Genomic DNA, 17476 nt, shown 5'->3' with positions numbered 1-17476 from the left:
ACATATATACAATTAACGTGTCACGGTGTTGTAATTAAACTCCTCCGAAATGGTACGACCGATTTTCGTGAAATTTCGTGTGTATATCGGTTTGGTCTGCGAATGGGTCCTCCCCTAAATTTTTACTTTTATTTTTTATGATACAACATAAAGAAACATCTACAACCCTTAATGTTCACCCCTCTACGATCCATCCCTGTTTTTAATTGTTAATTAAAAACTTATGACTTAACACTCAGGTTAACAGAAAAATTCACAGAAATCCCCTAAAAAGTACTAATTCCCGAAAACCAAACAGTCTCTGGGGTAGCATAGCTAAATGTTCCATCTTGGTATGTACTACAAAGGTAGGCTAAGTAAAATCCATTAGGAAGAAACGAAGTTCGTGGGGGCAGCTAGTACGTATACATGATATATATGTCACCGTAAAATTGTAAATATTGATAGGTTGTAATCTATCTCGCGAGATTGTCAACCGTCGGTTATACTTCGATAGATTACAACCCACCGAATAATAATACGTTAAAATGTAAGCAGTCCGTTGAGGTTTACAATCTTTTTTTTTTTCTTTAAATCATAAATCTTTCTACAGCTCATAACAATCTATCAACGGTGACATATAATATATAACTTAGTAGTGAAATAATATTTTTAATAATTGCAACCCACTGTAGAAATTGACGCTGTCAACATTTTATCTTTTGTCAGTTGTCAGCACCCTGAAAACAAATGTCAATGTTTGCTATTAGAAGAAGTGCAAGTGTTAGTTGTGGAATTTTAGGTTTAAGATTAACGCGCAGATATATTTTTACGTACAAAATGAGTGAAAAACCCGCAGATTATAGTTTAACCAATGGGTTCGAAAGTAAAACTCCTTTCTTAATAGGTGTTGCAGGTGGTACGGCTAGCGGCAAGGTTAGTACTACAATCTATTACTAATTATTTTACCAATCAATCGATTTTTGCATGGTACTATAAGTTGCATAATATCATACTGATTTATTATTACGCATTGATATTTTTGCTTTTGTATACAAATACTAAACTAAACTTAATACTAAACTGCTGAGAAAAATCTTTGTTTGTAAAAAATGTGATATAACCTTCAATAAGCATTGTTTGAAAGTAATTTCCGTTACTGTTTTCACTTCTCTCTGTAATTAATCATTAAAGGCACCTACTAGTTCAGAGCTACGCAAACAGCGACTCAACTCTACCAATGAAAAGCTAAAAGGAGCTGTTACTTTTTCATACTAAAACTACTGAACCAGGTCTTGAGATTTGAGTCAATTATTTTACGCCAAGTATAAAATATAATGAAACTCGTTGATAGTAACACAGTTAATTAGTATCTGTCTTAATATACAAGGATTAATTTATGATTCTTTAAAGTTCTTATGTAAAAGTTTGATTAATAAAAATGATAAATAACTATCTAAAATAGTATAGAGAAAAACTATATTAAAGAATCCATTTTACATTTAGTAGTGTTCATAAGTAGTAGTAAGCTATCCTTTATGAAGTATTTTGTCAACATAATAATGCAAAGGTTATTAAACCAATGATTCATTAACATTGTTAAGTATTGTAATTGGTAACAGTAAAAAAAATTAAAACAGTCTGTTTTTTGAATTTCATGTTGAACTTACATTTTAAATTGAAAAGATGATGTTTAATCTTTAATTTTAGTCAACAGTATGCCAAAAAATTATGGAGAAGCTTGGCCAGCAACAAAAAGAACAAACAGAAAGGCGGGTGGTATGCATAAGTCAAGACTCATTCTATCGTAGTCTTACACCTTCTGAGAGGGTTCGAGCTGAAAGAGGTCAATTCAACTTTGATCACCCCGATGCATTTGATGACAAGAAACTATTGACCATATTAAAAGAAATTCTTGCTGGCAAGAAAGTTGAAGTTCCTGAATATGACTATGTTACAAATTCTATAAGGTAAGCTAAACAAGTAACACCTTACTTATAAATGATACTTTTTAAATAAACAAACTGTTCTATTACGGAGCTGCTTATGTTAACTTTTAAGCATATTTACCAATAATCAATTAATGCCATTTTGTTAATTTGGATGGGCTAAATTTTAGAATGTAAGTTTCTTTTTTTTTTGTAATTCACTGAAATGTTGTCTAATTGAAGGCTAATATGTATTTGGCATGTTATTGCTTGACCAGGAAGAAATATTTCCTATGAATTTCATGAGTTAATTGTAACATAAATAAATTATTGTATGCCTAAATGGTATTTGATTAATAAATAACCAAGGAAAGTAGTTATTAAAGCAATATTTTAATTTCAAATAGCAATCGTTCACACACCATCTACCCAGCTGATGTGGTGCTAATTGAGGGAATCCTGGTGTTCTACTTTCCAGAAGTAAGGGACCTGTTCCATATGAAACTCTTTGTTGACACTGATTCAGACACAAGACTTGCCAGAAGAGGTAGGTTAAAGTTTCTTCAATTTAATTATTTATTCAAACTAAACTAAGTTTATGTACTATTATAGTATACCTAAAACACTACTAAGAGACTTTAGTACATAAGTTTAATCTGCAAGATCAATCTGACTAAATTGTAGGAATAAAATTTGGGTGAGCACTTGAAGTAAGTAGGTTTGGGGAAATATAAAATAGTTTTAACATCACTAAGGGAAATTCAGAAATGAGACTATTTACCATATGTCAAAATCCAATAGGTTTCTGACATATGGGTGTCATACTTAGCCCATAGGCCCTATTTTATATTGTTATTATTATTCTTCTATATCCATAACAATTACTACATAGACGATTTCAGATCCGAACTTTACCTTGGTGTAATACATCCAAAGTCATAGTACCAACAGGCAATGTTTACACATTTTTCACTTCTTACAAAAGAATTTATCTTAGAATAAGTCTTAAAATATATCCTTCAGCATCATATGCAATGCAGGTCTTAAAAAATATCTATGACGTACGTCCAATATTTGAAGTGCGTCATTGCGAGTCGTTAGCCTGGCATGTAAATTGTAACTAATTACTTAAATAAGCAAATCTGCTTGAAAATGACTTAAGCAATTAAAAGGTAGTAAAATATAAGATTTAGCACGAGCTATCACTCCAACTGTTATATATTGAAATTAGCACAAAGTGTGGCGTTTGTGTTAGTATTGTCACACTGAAGTCATGTTTAGCGTAAAGTCTCGCGTCTTATAAATAATAAATAAATAGTTTACTTTCAAAGAAAGTGGTACATATATAGGGAGCTGGCGAGCAAAATTTCTATATGATCAGGACACATGGCAGACGTTATTAATAGTGATAATTATACCCTAAGAAACATGAAGGACTCGTCTACCACCATGGTGACGCTGCGTTGTCAATTTACAGCGTTTCAAAAATGTTAAAAACAGGTGGGTGATATTATGTGCATGTGTTTTGAAGTATTCAATTTTTAAAGTTTTTTTTTTATGATTAAAAAATCTCTATATGAAGTGCACACTTGGCAGATTGAAATTGTTCGATTAAAAACAATGAGAAGGACCACGGAAAGATAGTCTGCCAGCATGTTACATCTGCGTTCGCTATTGACAGCGTTTCAAAAATGTAAAAAAAGTGATATATTATGTGCACATGTCTGCCTCTTGGACTGATGATTGAATTTCTTATGAAAACCAAGAAACTCGATGAGGCAGACGTCCAGGCCTCTGATATTTCAAAAGCAGACCATTTGAATTTTGCGGTATACCTAACTCAGTTCCGACCTTTTCCGTATTGTGTACATGAATGTATATGGTGTATATCTATATATACAGATGCATGACGTAATATTAGAAGTCATTAGAAAGAGACAGAAGAGTCTTCCCTTTTATTTTGCTCGCTTTTCCTCTCTCTCGCTCTTAGGCACTTCCACAAGGACGACTCGAAAGCGTAAAGCTTTGTACACAGCAGAGACTTCAGAGCGGATTCTCCAAAACGATCATCACTAGTTTTGGAGTATTTCGAGTAATTCGATTCACCAAAGTTTTTCGAATGATTTTAGTGTGTGTAAGCGCTTATACACATAATGTTTGAAGATATCGGAGCGCGTCGGAGCAAAAGGTGCTATTTAAAGTGCCCTTGATTCCGTGAATTACAAACAGTTATACACCTAAAAATCAGGGAGCGAAATGTCTGCCAATTGTTTTTTCGTATCCACGGATTGATAATGAATCGAATGGGCGCAGTGTGTACTTAGTAGAGCTTTTCTTTAACATGTTTACTACTCCGTCCCATGATAATGCAGAGCCCTGAAAGTCTACCTCTTCGATTTTCTTCGTTCCCCAGATGTTTGTGACCATGAACCCCAGAGGCATACATGTGCAAATGATTTAATATCCCCCTTTTTTTAAGCAACTTCAAGCGACGTAGGTTCTTAATTGACTGGACCAAATCAATTCGTACTGACGTAAACTGCAATCTACCTCGATGTGAAACATGTGCAAATCATATACCTAAATGCTCACCAGCTCCCTAACTATTATCGATCGATTAATTATAAATATGGACACAATCAGCCATATAAACATAGGAAAGCCAATGTCGTATAAATTTTTACAATGTCATGGTAATAAGTTATTTATAATTGTTGTCAAACTTATGGTCTTAATAAAAATAAACGTTCATATTTTTATTCGTACCTCGTTACGATTAATGTTTTTTCAGTTCCACGTGATATAATGGAGCGTGGACGGGACTTAGAGCAAGTACTCAACCAGTATATGAATTTCGTCAAACCAGCGTTTGAAGAGTTTTGCCTGCCGGTAAGTACTTTTCTTTCTAACGATGCAAAAAATATGTTCTCTCGCAGAAGTAGTTCTTTAATGGCTTCGAATTAATGAATAACTGAGAGAACTAAAATAACCCTTTTTCGTGATCACTGTTGTTTAATTATTATTTCATTGATTCATTCATTCACCCATTCCGCCGAAAACCTATAAAGTATTGCAGAAAGAAAAAAAAAATATGGAGAATTCGCTAAACAATGATACATATTCAAGTTTATTAAAATTGGCGAATGTATTAGAAACCTTTACAAAATAAACCATAGAAACCGAATGTGAAATTAATATAACGCTATTTTGTGTCTTTTGAAACGACTATTTGAAAGTATACCGACCGCTTCTAGGGATTCTTATATTTATAATTTTGATCTTATAACTCTTAGGGATACGTGGTGGTCTTCATCGGTGGGTCTGTTCCGATAAAACAAATCGTAGACAGGCAGTGCCGACCGCAAGGCAGTGTTAGAATTGACTTTGTTCATATAAGTTTTGGAGTTCCTCAAGGCTCTATTTTGGGTCCCCTGTTATACAATGCATATCTTTATGACATAAATAGTAGTATTCAAGATTCTAATTATCTTATGTTCGCTTATGATAAAAAAAATAATCAAAGTACATTGTCACAAAATCAAGGCTGACTTGAATAACCCTTGTAATTATTATAGACAAAATCGAATATCGATTAATACTTCAAAATGTGTTTAAATAACATTCAATAGAAAAAAAACAAATTAACAGTAATAATATTAATATTAATCACAAACTCATTAAAGAAGTACATTGTGTTTGTGAGTTAGGTATAAGGCTGGACTATAAAATGACGTATATAAGCAGCTTGATTTTGTAAGACGTGTCAGTGAACATTTTCATGATGACGACTGTATGAAAGTGCTATACATATGTAAGAAATGTTCTCGAATATGATTGCTCAGTTTGGTCACCTAGTTACACAAAGAAATTTAGAAAAATGTTTCTCCTATAAGACCTATACCTCTCGGTGAAAATAATACGATTTATTCCTACTACATGACATCATCTCATAAAATTAATTGCAGCTCTCTTATATATTTCTCTATATTTTCAGTGTAATTGTTTTTTATTCTATATAATTTTTGTTGTATTTATATAAATTTAGCTGTTGGATTACGAAATAAATATTCCTAGGTAATTAAAATAGTAATAAAAAATCTTTAATCACACACACCATTGAAATCTTACTTAGAAAGAGGAAATTAACAACTGTTTTCGAGAGAGGGTTTATTATTGATGCGCATCCGGTATTATTATTGATCGTAACATATCGGCTATTCGCTAGTCGAAACTTAGCGCTAAGCCTTACCGAATCTAACTGAAGAATTCAACAGGGTACATATACAACGATATTTGATGTCAAACTCAAAGTTTGGTTATGTGTGTTACTGTGTACTTTTATCGACGTAAAACGTAATATTACGTGTAATAGCGATGTAATAACTCAATGTTTTTACATGATAGCGTTACAATAAAGCGTTTTGGTTAAAACGTGCAGACAAAATTTATAATCAATAAAAAGACATGTTGTGATACTACACTTTGCCTGGCAGCTTAAAAACGTGATCCCAGAAAAATCTATGGGTAACATTCAGAAACTAAGTTTGGCGCTAAGTCTGTCTCTTGTACGCCAAATATGTATTGGAATTTGACATTCGGGTCTCCAGGTCTCGTTTCTGAATCTCATCACCATAAACTAAATGTTGCAAACACTAAATGACATACAATAATATAGATAGCTTATAGTATGTTAATGTTAAATGTTAAGATAGAAATTAAGTTATCAAGAGTCACTGTAGCCATTTATTTTAAAAGTTTTAGTTATTAATTAATAATAAAAATCCAATCGTGCGCCTCAACCGACCAGCTTGCTTGCACAGAAAGCTAATCACTTACTTGCCTATTAATAAAAATAAATAATCACAAAAAAGATACAGAAATCTGAGGTCCAGACTTAAAAGGTTTTAGCGACATTGATTATTATATTCAAATTACTAGAAATGCCTTCTTCTTGCTGTCTATGTCTACATGATATTTCATAGGGGTTTTTGGAAGGAAATTGCGAAAATATTTGACGTTTGAGCGCCAAGGATCGCGATGTGCCGAACATGCCAGGATTGCTACCATAATCAGTTGACATCAAAATCAACTTCTTTTTTGCATGTTTTTGCATACATGACTAAAAACCCATGCCACTCAAGTGGTTAATAGTTCTAAATTATTCAAACAAAATGTTACAAATCATTGTGATCTTCTCTAACATCTTTCGAAATTCAGCTTGCCCACGAAAAAGATGTTTTTCGATAAAGATCGAACTGAAATAAATATTGATTAGCTTTGAAATTGTTTTCTATATGTTAAATAAAAATGTAGCAATAAGTCTGGTCCTTTAAAACATTATGAAAAACAGAAGCAACCTCACAATGAAATCCATAAAACCGAGAAATTTTAGATTAGCGATTTTATTTTCAGACCAAAAAATTCGCAGACGTCATCATTCCACGCGGAGCCGACAATTTAGGTAAGTTTTTTCTTTTCTATCGATCGGTTTATTATAGTGTTTTTGGAGATATTTACAAGAACTTTTATACCTCTTTAAGGTGAGTACACTGTCATAGCCACTGCAATAAGCGTATTTCTCATTAACTGACGTACGTCTCGACGAATAAAGTGGTAGCTATTTATCTAAAAATAGTATATAATAATGCCTTTTTCAATACGAAAATAGTATGAGTCAGCGTGATACAGTTATTATTAAAGATGTTTTAATTATGTACTAGTGTTAACATTATAAAAATTACACGGAATTAAATTGATAAAACGGTTTTATTTAAATATTAAAAGCACTGGTTTAAAATAGAATAACATATGTGGGTAGTTGGCATATATAGAAATAATGTTATTTATAAACTAGCTGTCCCGGCAATCTATTTTGCCACATAAATAACATTACAGTACTAATATCGCTTTAAAGAAATGCGGGTTGAAAGTGTGAAAATAATGTGTATTATTTTTGTTAATGCCAACTCATAAATGAACACTGAACACTTTTATCACTTAGGAGTATAATTTTACAACCTATTCTGAGAATAATTTCACATAATGTTTTTCTCTCTTTTATAAAAAAAAATATTAAAAACACTATGACACGAGGATTCGGCTTAATGCTTCTAAAAATATAGACCGGTTTTGATAAAAATCATTTAACACGTTCGATTCCGTTACCACTTTATTTGTCGGAGCTGATTTGCAGCGGCTATGTACTAAGCTGCTATATAAGTAATTTCGTTGTTGCAGTGGCTATTGACTTAATTGTCCACCATATTTGGGACATTATGTACAAGAAACGACCACGTGTCAACGGTTGTAATGGCTTCGACGAAGACGGCAGGCGCATGTCGGGAAGCTCGGAAGATACGCTTAGCCGATGAGTATTGTATTAATTTCATATGAGCGTAGTGTTAGGTTAATACGTAGAGTATAAATAAGGGGATAAGTTCGGTTTTTAATTTTATCTAATTGATGTATATATACATATAGATGACACACAATCATTGATTTCAATAATGACATTTTTATTACGCACTTTCGAATGACGTATTTGTTCAAACGTACGAGATTTTTACCAAATTATTGACAGATGATGATAATATAATCTGTTCTTAGTAATAAAGGGCGAAAGATCGTTATTCACATACAAAAGGCAGGATTTTTTGTTTGCAAAGTAAACCCAAGAGCTTTCGGGGTAATGTAATTTATAATGCTAAATCTTTTTTACGCTGATACACCAAGCTATCGATTTTCTTAAATAATGTACAATTAGATTTAGAGTCGAGGCTCAGCGCTAAGTATGTCTCCCGTATGTCAAAAACGTATAGCATTTCATCGTCATAGTTAAAGGTGAGTCTCGACTCGATCTTGGCGTATGTTGTGGCGCTAAATTTACACTTTCATTTGCGTTTTTAGATTGACTATGAAAGTGGCTAGAATCGTGGAACTTGAAGCGAATTAAACCCAAATTATTAATTACTTATTAATTATTCTCGAGAGCTTTCTACCAAAAGTGGTCAGCGAATGACTGCTATATATTGTTGCTATAAGCATCTGAAATATTATGACGTTTATATACTTCGAATTAATTTACGCAAAACATTTGCAAACACTTAAGCTGTATTAACTGTATTTGAACTTGGTGTATCTATAAGACTCGTGTCATCCATTTTAACACATTAACTAACACTATGCTCATCTGTAGGTTACCAATATCAAAAATATGTTATAAGCTTTCCTACTATCTTAACAGATTTTTGTCTCCATACCAAATTTCCTATGTTCCTTTACAAGCTTAGAACTAAACAGATTTTGATTAATGAAATGGCGATTTCAACAGACATATTTTTGATGTTGGTAATTTAAGAATAACTTTTGGGAATTTAAACTTAGACTAGGCGATAACATGGACGTGTTATATTATACTTGATTTCCGATCAAATGAGATTGAGAATGATTTTGGAGTTCAGAATGGTTATGCAGTATTGGCCAATTTATCATTGTTTGTACGGCTACTCCGTACGATTCACATTGTGATGAATGCTTAAGAGTCAGGCTTACTACTTAGTGATTGTCAAAAACTCGGCTTTGATAGACGAGAGTCATACTTTAAGTATGTCTCGAATTTTGACGCTACGTACACTAAAAGAAAAGTGATTCCAGGTTCTATTTGAGACAAAAAAAAAACATTATTTTTACGAATAACAGAGCGTAATTTGTTCGTAATTCGTAGTGTTTGAGTTGAATAAAATGTAAAAATTGTGCATACTATGTACAAATTGTTTTACACAATAATTGCTCTCAGAACAAGCCAGTTTTACAGTAAGTAAAAGACCTAGTGTAGACCCTAGGGCCTAGACCGTTTTTTATTGATGATGTGAAAACCCTGGCTTTAATCTGATGTCATAATCGATTAAGAGTGACGTAATATCGCATTTATGATATGAATTTTTGGTCGGAAATCCCAGTATTTATCGTTTAAGTTATAATAATATATAGATAAGCCTGAATGTAAAATTATTACAGCATTTATGTATCATATTTTTATACAATAGTTTTAAGATATATGTTCTATGTTCATGAATATTTTAGTTAATAATTACAATGTATTGAAATGCGTAATTGCCCTTAAAACACTTTAAAAAAATGGGTAAATATATTATAATATGCCATTCAATACAAATTTCTTCAGTTCCTATTCAAGTAATAAAGTGCAATGATTTCATTTATTTTTAACAATTAAAAAATATGCACAAAATTTATCGTATTTGTGTTTGATTTTGTGAAAATTTGAAGTGACAAAGCCAATAGACAAAATTACGAAAATCCATAAACAATAGACGTGTTACCGTAGACATTGAGAATTAATAAACTTACAATAAAAACATGACCTTAGTACCGAGACTTGATTTATGCTTCCCGTATGTCAAAAACAAAATCGGTTTTGAAGAACAAGCCTTTTTATATTTGACCAAATTATCGTGTATACGTATACGGGTTTTATCTTGGTCGAATTAGTACGCTATGTTCTTCAAGGACCCAAAGTAGAATTGGTTCGGAATTACTTCAGTGGGCAGCTGTTTCTACGTAGTGGTGGCGCGGCAAAAACTCCCTTTAAAACGCTCAGGTTTTTTAACATTTCCTTATCTACTCACTGACAAAGGGTTGTGTTAGAGTCATCCCACAATGTGACCTTGCAACACAAGTACACAAATTTTATTAAATTAATTATTAGAGAGAATAAATATTTTTTGTCTAATTTGGAACACACACTTCAAATCAAAATGTATATATTCGTTAATATTGAAAATCTGAATTTATATTTGCTACCAGTTTCCAAATGAATGACGTAGAGCGGGCGAGAAGAACATAGCATCTGATTATCGTTAACACAATTTCGTTATAATTATTTTTTACCTTTCTCTGTATGTAATTTTTTAATAAGTAACGGTCTCCGTCTACAATTTATGTGTATTACTCTATTTTGTCTATTGGCTTCTTACTGCATGGACTGATTCACCGAATTCCAGTGTGTTAAAGAATTAATCAAAACCTCCAAGTGACTGTTTATTTTTTATTATTAAGATTTCTTAAGTTAATTTCAATTACCAACGGTATATAAATATTACATTGCATTTATGTTATAAATACAGTCTCGAATATGTATTAGTACAATTGTTATCGCTAATATTTTTTACTCAACGCTGTTTTCTTTGTATGCCTGGTATATTGTTAATAAATGTAACCAATATAAAAAAAAAACCAACACGAAATGTATTATGTAGTCCAATATTTTGTATATTAGCACATAAGCAATAAATATTTGCAAGTGAAACATTTTTTTCTATTTGGAAATGTAAAAATTGAATCCCCTTGTTACAAAAGCGTCTACACATAGCCTTAAAATCAGAGGCAATATTGGGGAGCACCCTAGACTGCCTCCTGTGTAGGCAAATCGTACACTAAATTTATTAAAGTCGATTCGAACTTCGAGCCGATTTCATCCCCACCACCATTGTCCCGATATCGCCACTGATTTTAGGACCGTGTGTAGACAACTTTAAGTCGATATAGGGAAGCAATTTTGAACATATGCAATTAACTTTTGCCTTAAAATTATAATGAAGCCATTTTTTTAAACTTCTAATGTTATAATCTTATCTGTTTTTAATTTACTAAAAATAGTAATTATATGCAATTATTCTTAATTTTATTTTCACAGCGGGGCTTGAACCGGGACCTAGAGGTTTGTCTAGACTTCTCAGTCTGTATCTAGGTCTCACTAGCTAAACACGTCTTGTAAGGGGTGATGAATTTTAGCATTCATACGTAACAAACTTCGCTATAGTCTAAGCTTAATTGGATATTATTCTTAGCTTTAACTAGTAAACGTTAGTTAGAAATCTGTACGACTTGTTAACTGCCCATTTCCACTAAATTCTTTATCGCTATGTGTAAGAATACAGTTTAGATGTAGACGAAGATAGATACGAGAGTTATATTTCCAAAATGTCGCTCTTTATAGTCCTTGATTAATTTATGGAAACTATAAATCAAAATCTATATGCCTTGTTTGTATTACATTGTTATTACGCTAATTTTAATTAGTTTTTTAAAATCATTGCTAGTATTAAAAATGTCTATAGTTTTTAATACATACGCTAGTTTTCTTAATAAAAATATGTCCGAAACGTATATAACGTATTATATTCTGATTATTTTTTCAGTGGCCATCGATCTGATTGTGCAGCATATATCTGAATATTTAAAAAGGAGTCCGACTGAGAAACCTCAACTGGAATACGCGGTGCTAACGCGCTCCACCTCAGTACCGGGTAGTCCACAGAAAAGCGGGAAAAGTGGTCGACCACATTGAATTCGATTTCAATCTTCAATAGCCGTATGGCATCTGTGGTTATGTCAATAAATCACCTCTATGCGTATATTTAGGCGCGAATTTCTACAATTATCACAGATTATATCATTACTAGAATTATTTTATGCACTTACAATAGATATTTAAAAATGAAAATTTACTCAATATTTATAAGATTTCTCATATTTATAAGAGATTTCAATTTTAGAACGAAACATTTGTTTTGTAAATATTTTTTCTATTACTAGTCCAAATTAGGCTAAAGAGGCTCAAAGGCGCTAGTACTTAAAATGTTTAAATTCGGCTTCGCTTTCTTTAAAAGATAACATTTTGGGCCTTTTTTAGATTTAAGAATTTTTTGTTTTCTGTTATAATGTGATTGTTTTGCGAGACGGCCTAGTTTTGTAAAAATGTCCAGTATGAGTTAGCATCAAATGAACAATTTTATTAATAATTATTTGGGACGGAAAAAGTATTGTTTTGTTAAAATAAAAATATTTAGATTCAAAAAAGTAATCATGTTCTAATTATAAGCGTTATCTGAAGCTAACTAAAAACCAAAGTTGTATGTTATAGTAGACATTCGTGTTTATTTATCTGCTGTGCACAGCGCATTAATTTTAAATTCGACATAGATTTGAACCAAAGAAAATGATTAGTTATAGTGTTTCCTATTCCTAATCTGTGGAAACTTTTAATCTATGAAATCAGAAGTTATATTTGATAAATTGTGTGATTTAAATCTTACCTGGATGGCAAGTTAGTATTTTTATTGTTTTTAATAAAAAAATTTTTTAGGATAACTTAAATACATTTTAAATTATTTCTGCCATAAATTTTTGAGATCTTCACGATACTGATTAGGTTCTTGTAGAGTGCAAACATAATTGTATTCCCACCATGTCTTTATAAGTATATAAGTTAAAAAACAACTATGGCTAAATGCTTTTACGAGAAATTTGAGATTTATTACATACAAATTGTCGAAGTTTTTTGTTAGATACGTTGCTGCCGGATCAAATGAGTGTAAGGTAATTTTAGCGCTAAGATTGTTGAATTTGCAATTATTTATTTTTTTATGACATGGTTATTATATTTATGATACCTATAATTGTTTTAATGTTTACAGTACCTAATTTTAATGTTTTGTGTGATTGCTTAGTCAATATTAAATTCTATTTTTCTAGCTGTTATATATAAGTTTTGTATCCTCGAGCCTCGACGAAAGTTTTGTGAATTGTAGTGTTTTAAATGTTAATATCGGTCTTTAACTTTACTTAGTGCTTACTTGAATTAAAATGTCATCTGTACTCAGAGTTAGTAATTATCATTAAGGTAGTTAAATAATTGTATCCGAAATTCAACTCAGCCAATTAGTTTATTTTAAATTTTATCAGAAGTAATAATTACTATGGTGTACTAAATTTCAGTTTTCCTAAAATGTTTACGCTTAACAACCGTAAACTCTTTATTTAATGACCTTTGAGATGAACTGATTATTATTACTTTGAACATATCCTTTGGACTTCGTAGAACTTGCCCATTATTTACAGAGGCTTTGATGTTAAACATTCGCAAAAATTGGAGTATAACACGTAGCTATGAAACTCCTTAAATTTTAATTTTATTTCGCTGTTATGACCGAATAATCACTTTCCACGTGTTGGTAGCAAGTAGTGTACAAATATTTATGCAAATAAAGTTATTTTGTTAATATTTTGTCTTTAAACTATACCCAACATTGATATACAATAATATTCTATTATTATAATACGCACAACATGGTAATGTTTTAATAAGATCACGGAGGGGTGATCGGCATTTTCAAAGAACTTATTTTACCCCGCACTTAATAGAGGACGCTAGTAAAATGATTGCACACCAGTACTACATGGCGATGCCAGCATACTTTGAAAAGTTCTCTAACGAAGTTATTTCGGCTAATGAAATATATATATATATATATATATATCGTATATTATCATATATCTTAGTTATAAGCTGTAAATCTTTCTCAAATAAAATATATATAGAAGAGGACAAAAGTTTTGCGCGTTTTCCAGCCGACATCTGGGTACTCAGCGTCGACATATCGAACGACGTTCAGATTCGCGTACATGTCGAGGAAGGCTCAATTAGCCCCCAAAAAGTCGCACCGGGCCACCGCTTGCAACTAAGAGCAAATTCGGCCACACATGGCTAACCTCTGGGCGGGAGCACTTCCACTTGACTGTATGCAACGATTCGATCGTTGCATACAGTCAAGTAGAAGAAGAAGACCGTCGACGACCAGTCACTTTCCGAGCGGCTTGATCCCTTGGTATTGCATAGAGATGTAGGCTATTACTACTTACTATATGCGTCTTAGCGCATATCCATAGCGCCAACCGTTCGCAAAACTACCAGGAGCCCTTGTTCTGAGAAGAACGGCCAAGAAAGTCATCTCTCTACACTACAATTATTCAAAGAAAAATGTCAAAAAAAATATATGTAATCTGTTCTGTGATTTACCACATCCATTATTACACACATATTAACAACACTTCAAAGATAACAAAATAAATTATTACAATACAACTAGAACTATTGCCACGCGTTTTTGTCTTCTAGTAAGTCATTAACTGTGTAGTAACCTTTACACATTATATGTTTTTTAATTTGTGTTTTGAATATATTTAAAGGCAGTTCTAATATTTCACTACGAATCATGTTGTAGCAGCGTATACTTAGACCCATAAAGCATTTACTTTCTGCAACCTGTAATATAGCTGGAAAAGTTTTCCTTTATTTCTTGTATTCCTATTGTGTATGTCACAGTTCCTTAAAAGAGAAATAATATTACTAGGCACAAAAATGATACATTTGTAGATATATTGGGAAGATACCGTCAAAATGTCGATTTCCTTGAACAATTTTCTAAATGAAGTGCCTGGTTTCAAGCAATAAATTTACCCAATACCATGTTCTTGTAAGAAAAAAATCAATTATATATCTGCTGCCTATAAAAGAATTCCATACGACATAACGCTGTGAAAGTAATTAAAATTACTATTCTGCCAGTTAACTCGTCTGTGAGTTGCCTAATTTTTCTTAAAGCTTATGCCGCAGAAGTGAGTTTGTTAGAAAGTTTGGTGATATGCTGACTCCATTGAAGTCTTCATTGTTTAGTTTAAGCTCCATAGTTATTGTTCTAGTCTAAATATTGCCAACTTTACTTAAAGTTTGGTAAAAGTAGGAACTGTTCCGCATCCAGGTATTATTTTAATATACTTCTTCAAAAAATATACGCTAGATCTCTCAATAATATCAATAATGTCCTTAATAATATGTACCTACAGAAACATCCCACAAGTCTCCAGAATGTTTTAATTTTAAAGATGTAAAAGTTTTAACTACATCATCAGCGCTAACGTGCTTAAACTGTTTTTTTTTGCATTCCGGTAAGTAAGTTTTAAGGAAACTAGAAGCCTGTTTTGGAGAGGAATTAAGAGAAGATGCAGTAGTTACTGGTAGGTAAAGGAATCTTCAAAAATATCCTCAATCTCTGAGCTTTCAACAATAATCTTATTGTTGACCTTTAAAAAGAATGAATTATGACGGGACTAAAGGCTTCCTGTTTCTCGATTTATAACATTCCAAGTAGTTTTGATTTTGTTACATGAATTCTGATTCATGAAATTTTCTCACGTATACATCTTTGTATATTTGCAAACTTTTCTAAAAGTTTTGCAATAATTTCTGACATATTCTATAAACACTGTGTTGTGATTATATATTTTTCTTAATAATAAACACCACTCGTGACCCAGTCATCAAACTTGATTTTGTTGCACTTTACAGTCTTAATTGGGTAAATACCATCAAACTCATTTTGAATAACATTAAACAATCTTTTGTATTGACTCTCCGAATTATTTAGAACAGAGTAATGTATTGCACAAACCTTGGAATTAAGATTATGCCTAAAACTTTTCATGCGACTTTTTAAGATGGGGTGATACTTTACGTGCTTGGCTCCATCAACTATTTTGTCAGAGAAGCCAACTATCAGACGACAATGGTCAGAAGTAAGTTACGATGTTACGATGCGGGGCGGGGATTGCATTACGCGTTATTGATAATATTATTTTCGACTTTCTAGTAATTTTCACCACATAATGGTAAGTTTTAGGTATAAAGAGTCACTAGGGGTGGTCATTAAACTTTATACTTAAAACGTTACGGTGCGTTTTGTCGGGGGGGTTAAGAATCTCCAATATTTGCGTGACGTAATACTTGAACGCTCCCACAGTCTTTTAAGTACATCTTCCATTACTGACTCGAATTTGTTAAAATCTAATGTTAAAAATATAATCTCCGGAAGGGGGCCGCCGGTACACGCATACAATATAAAAATATCAACGTTGTTCAGATTAATACCTGCAGCTGAGTTTCATCATTGGACGTCAAAGCATGATACGAAATACCACCCGTATCACCTTGACGTCCTTCGTTCCACAACTAAGCGCTTTTTGCCCAGCACCACCACTTAGTGGAACCAACCAATTCGACTGAAAGTCCTTCAAGAAAAGCCAAATTCCCGGATAATCACTTTCGAGCCAGAAGGCAGTGCGAGTTTTCGTCTCCTTTTCCCGTTGTTTATCACTTAACATAAGGTGAGCCTATAGTCCGTTTGCCAACGTTAGTACAAGGGTACTATAAAAATAAAACAAATTTCTCAACCTTGCCTCTAGGCTCTTTGGGCCAGTCAGTGTTTGGACTGAACGAGGACCCTTCCTTTAGGTCGGAGGAAGAGCAGCGCCAGCTACATTTATAAAATGGCGAACCAAGTAGGGTTCAACTCACATTGGCAGTCGAAGCGACGAAACTTTAATAATGCACAAATAGAGATAAATATGCATAATATGAGACGAAAATGACGCGTGATGTCGCCTCGACTCTACTCCGATAACTTTACTCCAACACTAAGTAGCTCATACCTATTCAAATCGGCGCTTTGAACACTTACAACAAAAAACAGAATTTATTATACTTTGTAATTATTTTGCGAAAGTTATCTATTCAACGTGTAACTTTTTTATTATTACCGATATGCATAATTAAAATTTTGATCTATTATTGGCACACGAAGTTAGTGCTTTCGATGAATTTTACACACATTTTTTTTACTTTTGTATATTCTTCACGTAATAAAACACGACAT

The 17476-nt window shown here is 32.4% G+C and overlaps 1 protein-coding gene across 3 annotated transcripts; it reads left to right on the top strand.

Annotated features, from left to right (window-relative positions):
- The first annotated feature begins 692 nt into the window (after positions 1 to 692).
- Positions 693 to 13989, top strand: LOC123720145 (uridine-cytidine kinase). Of its 3 annotated transcripts, none has more exons than XM_045676668.1 (6): positions 693 to 915; positions 1690 to 1949; positions 2315 to 2454; positions 4699 to 4796; positions 7320 to 7368; positions 8145 to 11574. In XM_045676668.1, the coding sequence occupies exons 1-6, from the start codon at positions 730 to 732 to the stop codon at positions 8276 to 8278; spliced, it is 867 nt and encodes a 288-aa protein (XP_045532624.1). In that variant the 5' UTR covers positions 693 to 729; the 3' UTR covers positions 8279 to 11574. The 3 variants fall into 3 exon arrangements, with proteins under 3 accessions (XP_045532624.1, XP_045532632.1, XP_045532615.1); XM_045676676.1 differs by lacking the exon at positions 8145 to 11574 and adding an exon at positions 11620 to 12021 and having other exon boundaries at positions 695 to 915; XM_045676659.1 differs by lacking the exon at positions 8145 to 11574 and adding an exon at positions 12125 to 13989 and having other exon boundaries at positions 696 to 915.
- The last annotated feature ends 3487 nt before the right edge of the window (positions 13990 to 17476 follow it).

This window comes from Pieris brassicae, chromosome 1, assembly GCF_905147105.1.
Source record: "Pieris brassicae chromosome 1, ilPieBrab1.1, whole genome shotgun sequence".
In the NCBI taxonomy this organism is placed as follows: Eukaryota; Metazoa; Arthropoda; class Insecta; order Lepidoptera; family Pieridae; genus Pieris; species Pieris brassicae.
This window is presented reverse-complemented; position numbering and strand designations above follow the sequence as displayed.

Excerpts from the sequence above, each read along its gene's own strand:
- LOC123720145 (XM_045676659.1), top strand. The coding sequence starts at position 730 with ATGTCAATGTTTGCTATTAGAAGAAGTGCAAGTGTTAGTTGTGGAATT. Across the intron at positions 2,455-4,698 it reads CACAAGACTTGCCAGAAGAG|TTCCACGTGATATAATGGAG; the intron begins GTAGGTTAAAGT and ends ATGTTTTTTCAG. Across the intron at positions 7,369-12,124 it reads ACGCGGAGCCGACAATTTAG|TGGCCATCGATCTGATTGTG; the intron begins GTAAGTTTTTTC and ends TTATTTTTTCAG.